Source organism: Pygocentrus nattereri, chromosome 23 (genome assembly GCF_015220715.1).
Source record: "Pygocentrus nattereri isolate fPygNat1 chromosome 23, fPygNat1.pri, whole genome shotgun sequence".
NCBI lineage: Eukaryota > Metazoa > Chordata > Actinopteri > Characiformes > Serrasalmidae > Pygocentrus > Pygocentrus nattereri.
Window position 1 is genome coordinate 1,760,001 of NC_051233.1, and position 17,500 is coordinate 1,777,500.

General features: G+C 40.2%; 1 protein-coding gene across 2 annotated transcripts in view; it reads left to right on the forward strand.

Annotated features, from left to right (window-relative positions):
- LOC108414410 (calpain-5-like) overlaps positions 1 to 17,500 on the forward strand; it is a 41,190-nt gene that overhangs the window by 3,615 nt on the left and 20,075 nt on the right. Inside the window, exons 1-2 of one of the 2 annotated variants that reach the window (XM_037533134.1) lie at positions 5,484 to 5,590; positions 9,741 to 9,932. In XM_037533134.1, the coding sequence (XP_037389031.1) occupies positions 9,768 to 9,932 (165 nt within the window). In that variant the 5' untranslated portion in view covers positions 5,484 to 5,590; positions 9,741 to 9,767. Of the gene's footprint in view, positions 1 to 5,483; positions 5,591 to 9,740; positions 9,933 to 17,500 lie in introns of those variants that run through there. The other variant, XM_037533133.1, reaches the window with a different exon arrangement.

A 17,500-nucleotide genomic window follows, 5' to 3' on the forward strand; every position in this document is an offset into this window, starting at 1 on the left:
ACATGGTTTAGTTGGACTCAGACATGGTTTAGTTGGACTCAGACATGGTTTAGTTGGACTCAGGCATGGTTTAGTTGGACTCAGGCACGGCTCAGTTGGAATCAGGCACGGCTCAGTTGGACTCAGGCATGGTTTAGTTGGACTCAGGCATGGTTTATTTGGACTCAGGCATGGTTTAGTTGGACTCAGGCACGGCTCAGTTGGAATCAAGCACGGCTCAGTTGGACTCAGACATGGTTTAGTTGGACTCAGACATGGTTTAGTTGGACTCAGACATGGTTTAGTTGGACTCAGGCATGGTTTAGTTGGACTCAGGCACGGCTCAGTTGGAATCAGGCACGGCTCAGTTGGACTCAGGCATGGTTTAGTTGGGCTCAGGCATGGTTTATTTGGGCTCAGGCATGGTTTAGTTGGACTCAGGGATGGTTTAGTTGGGCTCAGAAACGGTTTAGTTGGGCTCAGAAACGGTTTAGTTGGGCTCAGAAATGGTTTAGTTGGACTCAGGCATGGTTTAGTTGGACTCAGGCATGGTTTAGTTGGGCTCAGGCATGGTTTAGTTGGGCTCAGGCATGGTTTAGTTGGGCTCAGGCATGGTTTAGTTGGGCTCAGGCATGGTTTAGTTGGGCTCAGGCATGGTTTATTTGGGCTCAGGCATGGTTTAGTTGGACTCAGGGATGGTTTAGTTGGACTCAGGCATGGTTTAGTTGGACTCAGGGATGGTTTAGTTGGACTCAGGGATGGTTTAGTTGGACTCAGGGATGGTTCAGTTGTACTCAGAAACGGTTTAGTTGGACTCAGGCATGGTTTAGTTGGACTCAGGGATGGTTTAGTTGGGCTCAGGCATGGTTCAGTTGGACTCAGGGATGGTTTAGTTGGGCTCAGGCATGGTTCAGTTGGACTCAGGGATGGTTTAGTTGGACTCAGGGATGGTTCAGTTGTACTCAGAAACGGTTTAGTTGGGCTCAGAAACGGTTTAGTTGGGCTCAGAAATGGTTTATTTGGGCTCAGGCATGGTTTAGTTGGGCTCAGAAACGATTTAGTTGGGCTCAGAAATGGTTCAGTTGTACTCAGAAACGGTTTAGTTGGGCTCAGAAACGGTTTAGTTGGGCTCAGAAATGGTTTATTTGGGCTCAGGCATGGTTTAGTTGGACTCAGGCATGGTTTATTTGGACTCAGGCATGGTTTAGTTGGACTCAGGCATGGTTTATTTGGACTCAGGCATGGTTTAGTTGGACTCAGGCATGGTTTATTTGGACTCAGGCATGGTTTAGTTGGACTCAGGCATGGTTTAGTTGGACTCAGGCATGGTTTATTTGGACTCAGGCATGGTTTAGTTGGGCTCAGGCATGGTTTATTTGGGCTCAGGCATGGTTTAGTTGGACTCAGGCATGGTTTAGTTGGACTCAGACATGGTTTAGTTGGGCTCAGACATGGTTTAGTTGGGCTCAGGCATGGTTTAGTTGGACTCAGGCATGGTTTAGTTGGGCTCAGGCATGGTTTAGTTGGACTCAGGCATGGTTTATTTGGACTCAGGCATGGTTTAGTTGGGCTCAGGCATGGTTTAGTTGGACTCAGGCATGGTTTAGTTGGACTCAGGCATGGTTTATTTGGACTCAGGCATGGTTTAGTTGGGATCAGACATGGTTTAGTTGGACTCAGGCATGGTTTAGTTGGACTCAGGCATGGTTTATTTGGACTCAGGCATGGTTTAGTTGGGATCAGACATGGTTTAGTTGGACTCAGGTATGGTTTATTTGGGCTCAGGCATGGTTTAGTTGGACTCAGGCATGGTTTAGTTGGGATCAGACATGGTTTAGTTGGACTCAGGCATGGTTTATTTGGACTCAGACATGGTTTAGTTGGGCTCAGGCATGGTTTAGTTGGGATCAGACATGGTTTAGTTGGACTCAGGCATGGTTTAGTTGGGATCAGACATGGTTTAGTTGGACTCAGGCATGGTTTACTTGGACTCAGACATGGTTTAGTTGGGCTCAGGCATGGTTTAGTTGTACTCAGGGATGGTTCAGTTGTACTCAGGCATGGTTTATTTGGACTCAGGCATGGTTTAGTTGGGATCAGACATGGTTTAGTTGGACTCAGGCATGGTTTAGTTGGGCTCAGGCATGGTTTAGTTGGGCTCAGGCATGGTTTAGTTGGGCTCAGGCATGGTTTATTTGGACTCAGGCATGGTTTAGTTGGACTCAGGCATGGTTTATTTGGGCTCAGACATGGTTAAGTTGGGCCCCACTCTCTCGCCAACCATCTCCGTTCAGATATACTGGAACCCATGAATATGAGGAATAGCTGTAAAACCTGAATGAAAACATCTCGTAAATTCCTCTTTTGGGACTTTAGACACGTCAACTTTCATTAGGCTACAGTGTGCTTTTCACTTCAACCCTCGCCCCTCTGCATTCCAGCCGTACTTATCTCTTCCAGAGAGAGAGAGGAGAGAGAGAGAGAGAGAGAGAGAGACGGAGAGAGAGAGAGAGATAGAGAGAGAGAGAGCGAGAGAGAGAGAGGAGAGAGAGAGAGAGAGAGAGAGAGAGAGACAGAGAGAGAGAGAGAGAGAGAGAGAGAGGAGAGAGAGAGAGAGAGACGGAGAGAGAGAGCGAGAGAGAGAGAGAGGAGAGAGAGAGAGAGAGACGGAGAGAGAGAGCGAGAGAGAGAGAGAGGAGAGAGAGAGAGAGACAGAGAGAGAGAGACGGAGAGAGAGAGCGAGAGAGAGAGAGGAATGTCTTGTCAGTTTTCTCTGTGTAGAAACACGCCAGAGAGTTTCATTATCATTACTGTCCGGAATCACGAACTCACCCTCTGTTCTCTCAGTAATATTATATATCACTGTATAATATATATCAAAAGCTCGCATCTCCAAAATAGTAACTTTACAGCAGAAGGAAAAAACCTACTTTACTTTTAATGTAAGTCAATGGAACCAGAATTTTTCCCAAGTAATTTCAGGTCATTTCTTTTGGTTCATTCATCAGGAAATTTACACACAATGTAAAGAACAACAAGCCTTTTCACATCACGTCAAAAACTAAACAATGACAATATGTTATGTTTTTTTCCGACAGCAGCAACATGCAGATTTACATAGAAGCCCCAAAATATCTGGGGACCCTAAGACCCAGGGGCACGAGAAGTGGGGGGTGCTGAGGGTGCAGCAAGTGCCCAAGATTTCAGGGCTGTTTAACTGCAACTGTTAAAAGTAATAATAATAAAAAGATCTGAACGTTAAACTAATTTGAATGTAGTAAAATCCTGTATTGTTTCGTCGATATATTTTAAAAACCTGCACTAGCCTCATGGCTTACATTGGCAGTTTATTTTCATTGCAGTGAGTCAAACCGCTTCTCTCGCCCCCGGCTGGACGCTTTAGGGCACAACACTAAGCACAGGTTTGACATGCAAAGAAAGAAAGTGTGTGCAGAGCTGTAGGAGACCAAAAGTGGCCTAATATCGTTTTTAAACTAAAAATACATACTGCATGCTTTTTATCAACCGTTAAATCTCCTGCTGGTGTGGGTTCAGGACTGTGAGTGCAGCGCCATTGGTTACCACACCACACTACAACAATCTGATTGGACTCATTTGCATAAAGTTTGTCCAGAAGGAGGGAGCAAAAAGTCGGAAAAGTCGGAAACCCCCTTCATTTATTTAACTTCCAGTCAAAACAGCCGTTAAATACAAGTTCTTCATTTTTCAGGAGGTACTTTTGAGGAGATATGAGAAAGTCAAAAAGTTTCCAAAATTGGCTAAAAGCTACAGAGAAAATGGAACCCTTAACAACCACCTGGAAGAGCTGGTCAACACCAAAACTGCCCCCATCAGATAAACAGCACTGAAAGCTTTGATCTCTCAGAGAGAGGAGAACATCAAGCTGCTTCAGATCTGAAAACATCCACAGGTGTTTCTGTCCATCCTTCCACTGTGAGAAGACCACTCAGCACTGTGGGTCTGAAAGGACGTGTAGCTGATCAAGAAGAACCTCGCTGAGAAAAGGAGATGGACACACCAAACAAAGAAGCTGAACGATGGACTGACCACCCCAGAGTCCAGACCCCAGCACCACTGAATGGGTTTGATCACTTCAGGAAATCATCAACCAGCTTCTCAGACTGAGCTTTGGAGGCGAGTCTGCAGGTTCTCTGAGGAGCTGAACGTGAGGATCCTGAGAAGAACAGAAGCTGGAATGAAGGGAAAGAGAGACTCTGTCCTACTACTGTTTTTTTCCTGACACTGAACAATGAATAACTTGTACGAAATGGCCTTTTTGACTGGACATTAAATTAATTTGCTGTTTTACTCAATACTGGGTGTAATCAGCATGGATGTGTTTATAAATGGCTCCACTTTTCATCACTCTGAGTGAAACAAGCGCCTGCAGTGTGTCAACATTATCGCTGTATTATTAACACACACACACACACACACACACTATTTTTAGATGTGTAGCTGAAGCCAAGTGGTTGTACCCAGCACAAACACACACACACACACACACAGTCTTGTTTATGTGAATTATGGAGACATTACATAGACTCCTATTCATTTACTGGAGACGTCCCTAAACCTTAACCAGAACTACTCCTAGCCTAAGCCTAATCCTAACTCTAACCCTAACCTTAACCTCACCTTAAAATCTAATGATTTACATCATAGGTCCATTTTGTGGTCCCCACAATGTAGAAAGGTCCCCACAACATCCGTGTATGAACAGGTTTCAGGTTTTGGTCCCCACAATGTGGCATAAACCTGGGCCACACACACAGACTAAAGGTGAGGTTTAAGGACAGAAACACAGTCATAATCTACTAATAACCTGATCAGATCACATGTAACAGGCTTGGGGATGTGGGTTCTGATACTGTACAGCTCACTGTTAAATATTAACATGCAATGAACTGCTTCAGCGCCACCTTAGTGCGTGTTTGTATTAAACAGTGAGTCATAATCCAGAAAATTAAAGACACCGAACAACGACACTCGAGTGATCATGTAGGTGTGCAGTTAGCACCATGCTAACTGGTGTATGCTCCACTGAAAAGAATCTAAAGAACTTACTCTCCTCTCTCTCTCTCTCACTCTCCCTCTCTCTCTCTCTCTCACTCTCCCTCTCTCTCTCTCTCTCTCTCTCCCTCTCTCTGTCTCTCTCTCTCCTCTCTCTCTCTCTCTCTCTCTCTCCCTCTCACTCTCTCTCTCTCTCCCTCTCTCACTCTCTCTCTCTCTCTCTCTCTCTCTCTCTCTCTCTCTCACTCTCTCTCTCCTCTCTCTCTCTCTCTCTCTCTCTCTCTCTCTCTCTCTCTCTCTCTCCCTCTCACTCTTTCTCTCGCTCTGTCTCTCTCTCTCCCTCTCTCTCTCTCTCTCTCTCTCTCCCTCCCTCTCTCTCTCTCTCTCTCTCTCTCTCTCTCTCTCATGACAAGGAAGTTCCCATCCATAATAAGCACTATAGCATTCCAGCCATTCAGAGGACAGATAGGGTGTGGTCAAAATACTAAAAAAAAGCAGGCCAGGTTGGGGGCTGGGTGTGAGAGCAGATACTCTTCGGTTTACCTGCAGGGACTCGCTGGATGACACGGCACTTTCTGTAAGTTACCTGTTCTATTTTAAACACCTTTAGCCGGGAGATTCAGGTAAACTCAGACCATTTTCAGTGAAGTCAGGAAAAGTCATGTGGACTCGGATAGCTTTAAACAAAGTCAGGTAGTTTCAGGTAAGCCGAGGTAAAGGTCAGGTAGCTCTGCTTGATGTCGGGTAGGTTCAGGTAGCTCTGCTTGAAGTCGGGTAGATTCAAGTAGCTTTGAGTAAAGTTAGGTAGGTTCAGGTAGCTTTGAGTAAAGTTAGGTAGGTTCAGGTAGCTTTGAGTAAAGTTAGGTAGGTTCAGGTAGCTTTGAGTAAAGTTAGGTAGATTCAAGTAGCTTTGAGTAAAGTTAGGTAGGTTCAGGTAGGTTCAGGTAGCTTTGAGTAAAGTTAGGTAGGTTCAGGTAGATTCAGGTAGCTTTGAGTAAAGTTAGGTAGGTTCAGGTAGATTCAGGTAGCTTTGAGTAAAGTTAGGTAGGTTCAGGTAGGTTCAGGTAGCTTTGAGTAAAGTTAGGTAGGTTCAGGTAGGTTCAGGTAGCTTTGAGTAAAGTTAGGTAGGTTCAGGTAGATTCAGGTAGCTTTGAGTAAAGTTAGGTAGGTTCAGGTAAGCCGAGGTAAAGGTCAGGTAGCTCTGCTTGATGTCGGGTAGATTCAGGTAGCTTTGAGTAAAGTTAGGTAGGTTCAGGTAGCTTTGAGTAAAGTTAGGTAGGTTCAGGTAGCTTTGAGTAAAGTTAGGTAGGTTCAGGTAGCTTTGAGTAAAGTTAGGTAGGTTCAGGTAGCTTTGAGTAAAGTTAGGTAGTTTTGGGTATATATATATAATTAAAGTCATTGGATGTATTTTACCTCATTCCATAGGTAGATTCCGGTAGTTTAATTACTTAGATTTAGATTTTTCACTCTCTGTTGTTTTTTATATAATATATTAATTTTAATTTGATCTATTTTTTTAATTTCAAAACAGTATTTTATAATCTTTGAAAGGTTTTGCTCAGTTTGATATTAATCACTTTAGTCCATATTTAACTCACTGACTAATATGATGAACAGTGACAGCTCGAGTGTTTATGATGTCAGTAATCACCTCTGTGCCTCTTTGATGACTCACACTGCACGTTTGAGTCGCCCATCGCGTTCGGGCAAAGCCTGCGAAACACTCGGTCCGACTGACGTGATGCAACACGGGTGCTCACACTACACATGAAATGCAGCCACTTCAGACGTTCTGCCTACAGGCAACTTCCAGCAAAGCTGTTTCGTTCAAAACGACACTGTGTCTCCGAGTACTGAGCAAAAACACCGGCTGAGTCTCAAACGGCTCCCTGCTCCCTACATAGTGCACCCCATACTAAAATAATGGATCCAATGGATCAGCCGTTGAGAAACTGCTACCACAGCTTTGCTAACTTGTGCCACACTGGGCTCTGAAGCTGAAGGACACGCGGTCAGGCAGCTCTATGAAGACAAAATAGATCACTGTGTTTATTTACACCTTGCAATTAAACTCAGTTAAACGGAGCGAAGTCATCATATACGGATGCTGATGCCGCAAATGTGGCTCTTTGGCCCGGTGGTTCTGATCGTGTGTGGCTTTGGGTGCGACTTTGAGAAATCGGTACGTGAGGCTCTTCACACTGTGAGCGACCAAAATTTCTGACATCCACTGGGCAGTTAATCGGGCATCGTTTCTCTTCTCACGCTGCACAGCAAACGACGGCCGATTCAGCCTGATCATGAAATTCAGTCGGCTATGACCAATTTGGGCTTAAACCCGGTCTAAACTCACACTGTGTACTCTGGGCTTTAGTATGCAATTTGGCATTTTAAAGGGTTAAAATATCATCACTGTCCAAAGAAAAACACGCAGATTCATTTTTTATTTGTGTGAAAACTTGATGATAAATGGATCAAAAAAACGCCCCAAAATTGCTTAGAACAAATCAGTTTCCTGTTGACTTTCACTAGAATGAAGAATGTTCTTGCCATCCCCTGTAAAGTTCCTACTGTGGAGATAAGTGTTTTTCTTTAGACAGCGACGACTGAAAAAACGGAAAAATGTTTATATTATTCACAGCCAGTTTTCTTCGCACGTGTTTTTCATTAAAAGTAATAATCCTGATGAAAGTGCTCTCAGAGGATGGAGTGTATCAGTCAGTCAGTCGGTCGGTCACTAAATCCAAAATAAGCACTCATAAACCATGAAAACATTTCTTAAACTGAAAACTGAAAAATAAATAAAATAATTATGACTTTTTCCTGCCAAACAGACATGAGAGGATCAAAGATTTCTCCTCTGAGTGTCACACTTGTTTTCTGAGGCTGGACCTTCTCAGCTATTTTAACTTTCTGACCTGCTGGTCAGTGTCTGGTCAGCAGTGGAGTGGAAAGGCCGCGACTCTGACCTGAGAACAGTCTTCTCTGTGTTTACTGGACACAGAGTATCAGAGTTGGAGCTTGGGCTGAAAAGAGTTCGTCCATGTTTTTTACTATGAACAAAATGTTTTGCCAGTTTCTAATAACTTATAATAATAATAACTAATAACTTTTGGTTTATAATCATTTGTTTTAACCCCATTAAATGTCTTGAAGTAGCTGGTTGATGTAAAATGAATGGGTAACACTTTACTGTAGGGTGCTGTTCATAAGGCTACACGACAGCTACATAAGCTTGTCCTAACAACTGACATAACCCTACATAAATGTTTATAAATGTTTATTCCAACAGACATCATCCGCTATAAAGGATACATTTGCCAGTTTTTATCCAAGTCAGCTAAAGTAGCCTTTAGGACAGATGACACATGTTGGAATAAGCATTTATAAACAGTTATGTAGGGTTATGTCAGTTTATGTAGGTGTCATGTAGCCTTATGAACAGCACCCTACGATAAAGTGTTACCAATGAATGAAAGTACATTTCAATGAGGGACACCCATTTATGCTGATCCAACGAGAATTCCATTCCTTTTTTAAAAGAAAACCAAATAAACTGAAATATTTCAATTCTGTTCTGTCAACAATTGCACTTTATGTTGAGGCAACCAAGTCTGTGTACTGACTCCTTTTTAAATTGGTCATACGACAATTTAGTTTTTGAGTGTAGCAGATTATAAAGTGTGAAATATTTTTGTAAATTAATCGCACTTGTAAATATTTGTGACAGTGGAATGTTACTGTTTACAAAACAAATTGTTTTGGTGTTATCTGATTGGCTAAGTCACTCTGTTCCAATGCACAGTTATCACATAAAACATTGTTCTGTTCACAGAATAATATTTAATTATTAAGTTGCTTAGCAACCATACTACACCATGGTAACTAAATATACTACCGTGGGTCTATATTTACATAGCGCAGCTGTTGGAACAAAACCATGTATCTCCAAATTGGTAACTTTACAGGAGAAGGAAAAAACATTAATTTTAATGAAAGTCAATGGAACCAGAATTCTTCTAAGTCATTTTTGGTCCATTCATCATGAAATTTATACACAATGTAAAGAGCAACGGGCATTTTTAAATTATGGCATAAACAGAATAAATATGTATATATATATATATATATATATATATATATATATATATATATATATATACACTGTGTGGTAAAATTGTTTTATATTTAGCTTTTTAAAATGTTTTAATACATGCTAGTTTGTAATAACTACATTACAGCCTGAGCAGGTTATATATGTGCAAAACTCCCCCCCCCCCACCCCCCCGATCTGTTTGTTTGTGTAAATTTGTTACCAAATCCATGAAAGAAAGACACTTAAATATTATATTTTACATCAAGTGTTTGTGCAAAATTTCTATTTAAACATAAAATACAAAATGTGCTATAAAGTTTGCAGCAGGTATACTTTCATATTTTCCCAATATGTTAAATTCAGCAAATAAACATAATTGTGCATGATTCTGATTTATTTATTGGAATATTTAACAAAAGAGCACTTGATGACCTTAATGACCACTTTGAAACATGGTTCATCACACAGTCTGAAATCTTGAGGCAGTTCTAATCAATCATTTTCACACTAATTGTCAATTGTGAAAATACTGACCTTTGGCCAGAATTCCTGAAAAGAATTATTTTGCTAATTGTGGACATTGAAGTCACTGATATTGATTTCTGACCCAAATCTCACTCCATCCTTTCAGAAAGAACAGGAAGAGAAGGCCAGAATCATGTTCTCCACAGTTGTTCCGTATAAGAACCAGCACTACTCTGAACTGAAGAAGGATTGCTTGGAACATAAGAAGCTGTTTGAGGACCCAGAGTTCCCCTGCACCAACAGCTCCCTCTACTACAGAACCCCACTGCCCGGCAGAGTGGAGTGGAAACGACCTGCGGTCAGAAATCACCTCTACATTACACAGCGTATAACACTGTACACTACATACAGTACACAGCATATAACACTGTACACTACATACAGTACACAGCGTATAACACTGTACACTACATACATTACACAGCGTATAACACTGTACATTACATACAGTACACAGCGTATAACACTGTACACTACATACAGGACACAGCGTATAACACTGTACATTACATACAGGACACAGCGTATAACACTGTACACTACATACAGTACACAGCGTATAACACTGTACACTACATACAGGACACAGCGTATAACACTGTACACTACATACAGTACACAGCGTATAACACTGTACATTACATACAGTACACAGCGTATAACACTATACACTACATACAGGACACAGCGTATAACACTGTACACTACATACATTACACAGCGTATAACACTGTACATTACATACAGGACACAGCGTATAACACTGTACACTATATACAGGACACAGCGTATAACACTGTACACTACATACAGTACACAGCGTATAACACTGTACATTACATACAGGACACAGCATATAACGCTGTACACTACATACAGTACACAGCGTATAACGCTGTACACTACATACAGGACACAGCATATAACACTGTACACTACATACATTACACAGCGTATAACACTGTACACTACATACATTACACAGCGTATAACACTGTACACTACATACAGGACACAGCGTATAACACTGTACATTACATACAGGACACAGCATATAACACTGTACACTACATACAGTACACAGCGTATAACGCTGTACACTACATACAGGACACAGCATATAACACTGTACACTACATACAGTACACAGCGTATAACACTGTACATTACATACAGGACACAGCATATAACACTGTACACTACATACAGTACACAGCGTATAACACTGTACATTACATACAGTACACAGCATATAACACTGTACACTACATACAGGACACAGCGTATAACACTGTACACTACATACAGGACACAGCATATAACACTGTACACTACATACAGTACACAGCGTATAACACTGTACATTACATACATTACACAGCATATAACACTGTACACTACATACAGGACACAGCGTATAACACTGTACACTACATACATTACACAGCATATAACACTGTACACTACATACAGGACACAGCGTATAACGCTGTACACTACATACAGTACACAGCGTATAACACTGTACACTACATATAGTACACAGCGTATAACACTGTACACTACATACATTACACAGCGTATAACAATGTACACTACATACAGTACACAGCGTATAACACTATACACTACATACAGGACACAGCGTATAACACTGTACACTACATACATTACACAGCATATAACACTGTACACTACATACAGTACACAGCATATAACACTGTACACTACATACAGGACACAGCGTATAACACTGTACATTACATACAGGACACAGCGTATAACACTGTACACTACATACATTACACAGCGTATAACACTGTACACTACATACAGTACACAGCGTATAACACTATACACTACATACATTACACAGCGTATAACACTGTACACTACATACAGGACACAGCGTATAACACTGTACATTACATACAGGACACAGCGTATAACACTGTACACTACATACAGTACACAGCATATAACACTGTACACTACATACAGGACACAGCGTATAACACTGTACATTACATACAGTACACAGCGTATAACACTGTACACTACATACAGGACACAGCGTATAACACTGTACATTACATACATTACACAGCGTATAACACTGTACACTACATACAGGACACAGCGTATAACACTGTACACTACATACATTACACAGCGTATAACACTGTACACTACATACAGTAGACAGCGTATAACACTGTACACTACATACATTACACAGCGTATAACACTGTACACTACATACAGGACACAGCGTATAACACTGTACACTACATACATTACACAGCGTATAACACTGTACACTACATACAGGACACAGCGTATAACACTATACACTACATACAGTACACAGCGTATAACACTGTACACTACATACATTACACAGCATATAACACTGTACACTACATACAGTACACAGCATATAACACTGTACACTACATACATTACACAGCATATAACACTGTACACTACATACAGTACACAGCGTATAACACTATACACTACATACAGGACACAGCGTATAACACTGTACACTACATACATTACACAGCGTATAACACTGTACACTACATACAGGACACAGCGTATAACACTGTACATTACATACAGTACACAGCGTATAACACTGTACACTACATACAGGACACAGCATATAACACTGTACACTACATACATTACACAGCATATAACACTGTACATTACATACAGTACACAGCATATAACACTGTACACTACATACAGGACACAGCATATAACACTGTACACTACATACAGTACACAGCATATAACACTGTACACTACATACAGTACACAGCGTATAACACTATACACTACATACAGTACACAGCGTATAACACTGTACACTACATACAGGACACAGCGTATAACACTATACACTACATACAGGACACAGCGTATAACACTGTACATTACATACAGGACACAGCATATAACACTGTACACTACATACAGTACACAGCATATAACACTGTACACTACATACAGTACACAGCGTATAACACTATACACTACATACAGTACACAGCGTATAACACTGTACACTACATACAGGACACAGCGTATAACACTGTACACTACATACATTACACAGCGTATAACACTGTACACTACATACAGGACACAGCGTATAACACTGTACACTACATACAGGACACAGCATATAACACTGTACACTATATACAGGACACAGCGTATAACACTATACACTACATACAGTACACAGCGTATAACACTGTACACTACATACATTACACAGCATATAACACTGTACACTACATACAGTACACAGCGTATAACACTGTACACTACATACAGTACACAGCATATAACACTGTACATTACATACAGGACACAGCGTATAACACTGTACACTACATACATTACACAGCATATAACACTGTACACTACATACAGGACACAGCATATAACACTGTACACTACATACAGTACACAGCGTATAACACTGTACATTACATACAGGACACAGCATATAACACTGTACACTACATACATTACACAGCGTATAACACTGTACACTACATACAGTACACAGCGTATAACACTGTACACTACATACATTACACAGCGTATAACACTGTACATTACATACAGTACACAGCGTATAACACTGTACACTACATACATTACACAGCATATAACACTGTACACTACATACAGGACACAGCATATAACACTGTACACTACATACAGTACACAGCGTATAACACTGTACATTACATACAGTACACAGCGTATAACACTGTACACTACATACAGTACACAGCACTGCTTTCCATATCGCTGCTGGTGGAACAAAACCTCGAATCTCCAAAATAGAAACTTTACAGGGGAAGGAAAAAACATAGTCTACTTTTAGCGTAAGTCAATGGAACCAGACGTCTCTCCACATTATTTTGGGTCATTTCTGTTCATCCATTCGTCATGAAATTTACACACAATGTAAAGAGCAACAGGCATTTTCAAATTATGTCAAAACTTGAAAAATGACAAAAATGGAGATACAAGGTTTTGTTCAGACAGCAGTGATATGTTACCTATACATACAAGTAATACATCAGCAATATACTATTATATATTACTATCTGTATTAAATCTGTAAGTATTTTGTGCTACTTGTGTTAGTCCATATTAGTTTCTTTCTATATAACTTATATTACTCTATATACCTGTATTTCTAGTTGTTGCCTGTATTAGTCTATTTTATCTATTTATGTTATCTATATATTTTTTTTAATATTTATATTTATAGTTTTTTTAATGTATAGCAATTCCACAGAATCTAAGATTTGGGTCCAATAAGCCAGCCCTGCATCAGTCTATAGTACCTGGTTTTATCTGTTGTAGTATATATGGGTATATATTACTCAATACCTACATTTAGAGCCGGTTATTCATTCAGCCTAATGAGAAACTGTAGAACGGACTCGGTTTATATCACAATACCTACATTTAGAGCCGGTTATTCATTCAGCCTAATGAGAAACTGTAGAACATCACACACTGCTGAATAGAGGATCTCGCTGAGGGACAGAGCAGATTTAGCTCATTAAGTGGGCTTTAGGGTTGAGAAACCTTCTAATAGCCTCTAAATCCTAATAATTTGTAATTTACGTCATAACAAAACCCTCCATCTTAACACGGAGTTCATTAAGTCTGAAAGCTAAAGTTACTTTTGACCCAGCATGGAAATTCAGACTGTTTTGTTTTCCATTTTCTCCCTCTAGCATAAGCAAAGTTGGTGTGTTTATGTGCATGTTTATCTCTTTGTGGGGACCAAATCTCTCCCAAGATAATGGAGCCAATCTTTTGTTTGCCTTTTATTAGAAACAGTGAAAGAGGCCAAATCTGATCTTTTGGCTGCGAGGTTAAAGGAACACTGCAGCATTTCTTCATCCTGATCTCCAGAAAATCATTTCAATACGTTTCGCTGAACATAAAGAAAAACATAAAACCCACCCACTTTGAATTCACTTGGGTCATTTTACCATTACAGTGTCATGAATATTGAGATTAGATTTAAATTACACTTCAAGGCAATTTATGTCACATCAATGTTACAGTAATACCACATACCATAACACCACTGACTGTAACACTACTGAGCATAACACTATTGATTATAACACCACTGACTGTAACACTACTGAGCATAACACTATTGATTATAACACCACTGACTGTAACACTATTGAGCATAACACTATTGATTATAACACCACAGACTGTAACACTACTGAGCATAACACTATTGATTATAACACCACTGACTGTAACACTACTGAGCATAACACTATTGATTATAACACCACAGACTGTAACACTACTGAGCATAACACTATTGATTATAACACCACTGACTGTAACACTACTGAGCATAACACTATTGATTATAACACCACTGACTGTAACACTACTGAGCATAACACTATTGATTATAACACCACAGACTGTAACACTATTGAGCATAACACTATTGATTATAACACCACTGACTGTAACACTATTGAGCATAACACTATTGATTATAACACCACAGACTGTAACACTACTGAGCATAACACTATTGATTATAACACCACTGACTGTAACACTACTGAGCATAACACTATTGATTATAACACCACTGACTGTAACACTACTGAGCATAACACTATTGATTATAACACCACAGACTGTAACACTACTGAGCATAACACTATTGATTATAACACCACTGACTGTAACACTACTGAGCATAACACTATTGATTATAACACCACTGACTGTAACACTACTGAGCATAACACTATTGATTATAACACCACTGACTGTAACACTATTGAGCATAACACTATTGATTATAACACCACTGACTGTAACACTATTGAGCATAACACTATTGATTATAACACCACTGACTGTAACACTACTGAGCATAACACTATTGATTATAACACCACTGACTGTAACACTACTGAGCATAACACTATTGATTATAACACCACTGACTGTAACACTACTGAGCATAACACTATTGATTATAACACCACTGACTGTAACACTACTGAGCATAACACTATTGATTATAACACCACAGACTGTAACACTACTGAGCATAACACTATTGATTATAACACCACTGACTGTAACACTACTGAGCATAACACTATTGATTATAACACCACTGACTGTAACACTACTGAGCATAACACTATTGATTATAACACCACTGACTGTAACACTATTGAGCATAACACTATTGATTATAACACCACTGACTGTAACACCACTGAGCATAACACCATAAACAGCAACACCACTGACTGTAACACTGACTTTATCATTTCGTATAACACCACTGACTGTTACACCACTGACTGTAACACCACTGATCATAATGCCAGTAATACGCTACTGATCATAACACCACTGACTGTAATACCACTGACTGTAACAACACCAACTGTAACAACACTTATCATAACAGCGCATCATTGACTGTAACACCACTGACAAGATCACCAAATCTGAGCTTTTCTAAACTGATATTTTATGTTTCTGTAGCGAGTCACCCTGTAAATCCTGAAATAATCATTTAAAAGTCAGAGGTGTTGAGTCAGGAGTTTTACACACCACACCATACGCCTTTATGCATTAACGTAACATACATAGCCTCTAAAAGAAGGTCTGGCTCAGTTTTTCGGCTATAAATGATCTCAAAATCAACATCATACTGATGTTCTGAAGGATATTCCGGGGGTCAAACTCATTTTCACAGCTTCAGTGTTGATAAGAGTGACCCACTTGCGACAGAAGTCTGAAGACAGAAGAATGGTCAGATGGGCACGAACACAGAAAAGAGCCTGGAAACACCACACACAACAAAACAACATTTGGTTCATGGTCAGCTTGTGATTAATGACAGCAATCAGCACTTCAAACACACTCTGCATAGCTCACTGATTGATCTTTCGGCGCTGATTCCCAGCAGTGTGCTATTTTTGGACTCAAAGTGGCCACTTTATTGGAAACACCTACCTTGTTTGTACACTCGTTGTCCATTTTATCAGCTCTTCTGACCATATAGATTCATTCTGTAGTTCTACAGTTACAGACTGCAGTCCATCTGTTTCTCTGCATACTTTGGTACCCTGTTCTTCAGTGGTCAGGACCCCCACAGGACCCCCACAGACCAGGTATTTTTTGGGTGGCAGTAGAACTACAAAGTGCTCCTGAATCGTAAGTTGAGCTGATAAAATGGACAGTGAGTGCAGATACCTATTAGATGGACGTAATACAGTGAGTGGTGAGTTTGTGTGTGTGTGTGTGTGTGTGTGTGTGTGTGTGTGTGTGTGTGTGTGTGTGTGTGTGTGTGTGTGTGTGTGTGTGTGGTTGCTCTGATCAGTCTGTGGTGAGTAAATGTGACAGTGCTGAAATGTGAATGACTCTTTAATTGGAAACAGACCGTGGCTGTAGAGGCACCCAGCCAGTCCTCTGACCCCAACAGAACGTCGACTCTTTCACAAAGAAAACAAACACTCACTTATCTGACCGCCGTGTAACACCAGTGAGATTGTTTTGTCTGCAGTAATGTTCTGGACGTCAGGGGAATGTGTCCAGATGATTCAGAGCCCAGGGACCACAGCTGAAATATATCTGCTCATGTTGATGCTTTGTAAAGCAACTCAAAATCTGAGAAATATTATTGTATGATTTGTAATATACAATAAACTATTAGTACTTCTAATAAAACTTCTTTCTATATCATTAATATAAACTTCTATTCATTCTATCATCGTCCACTTCAGATGCTCTGTAGATACTTCA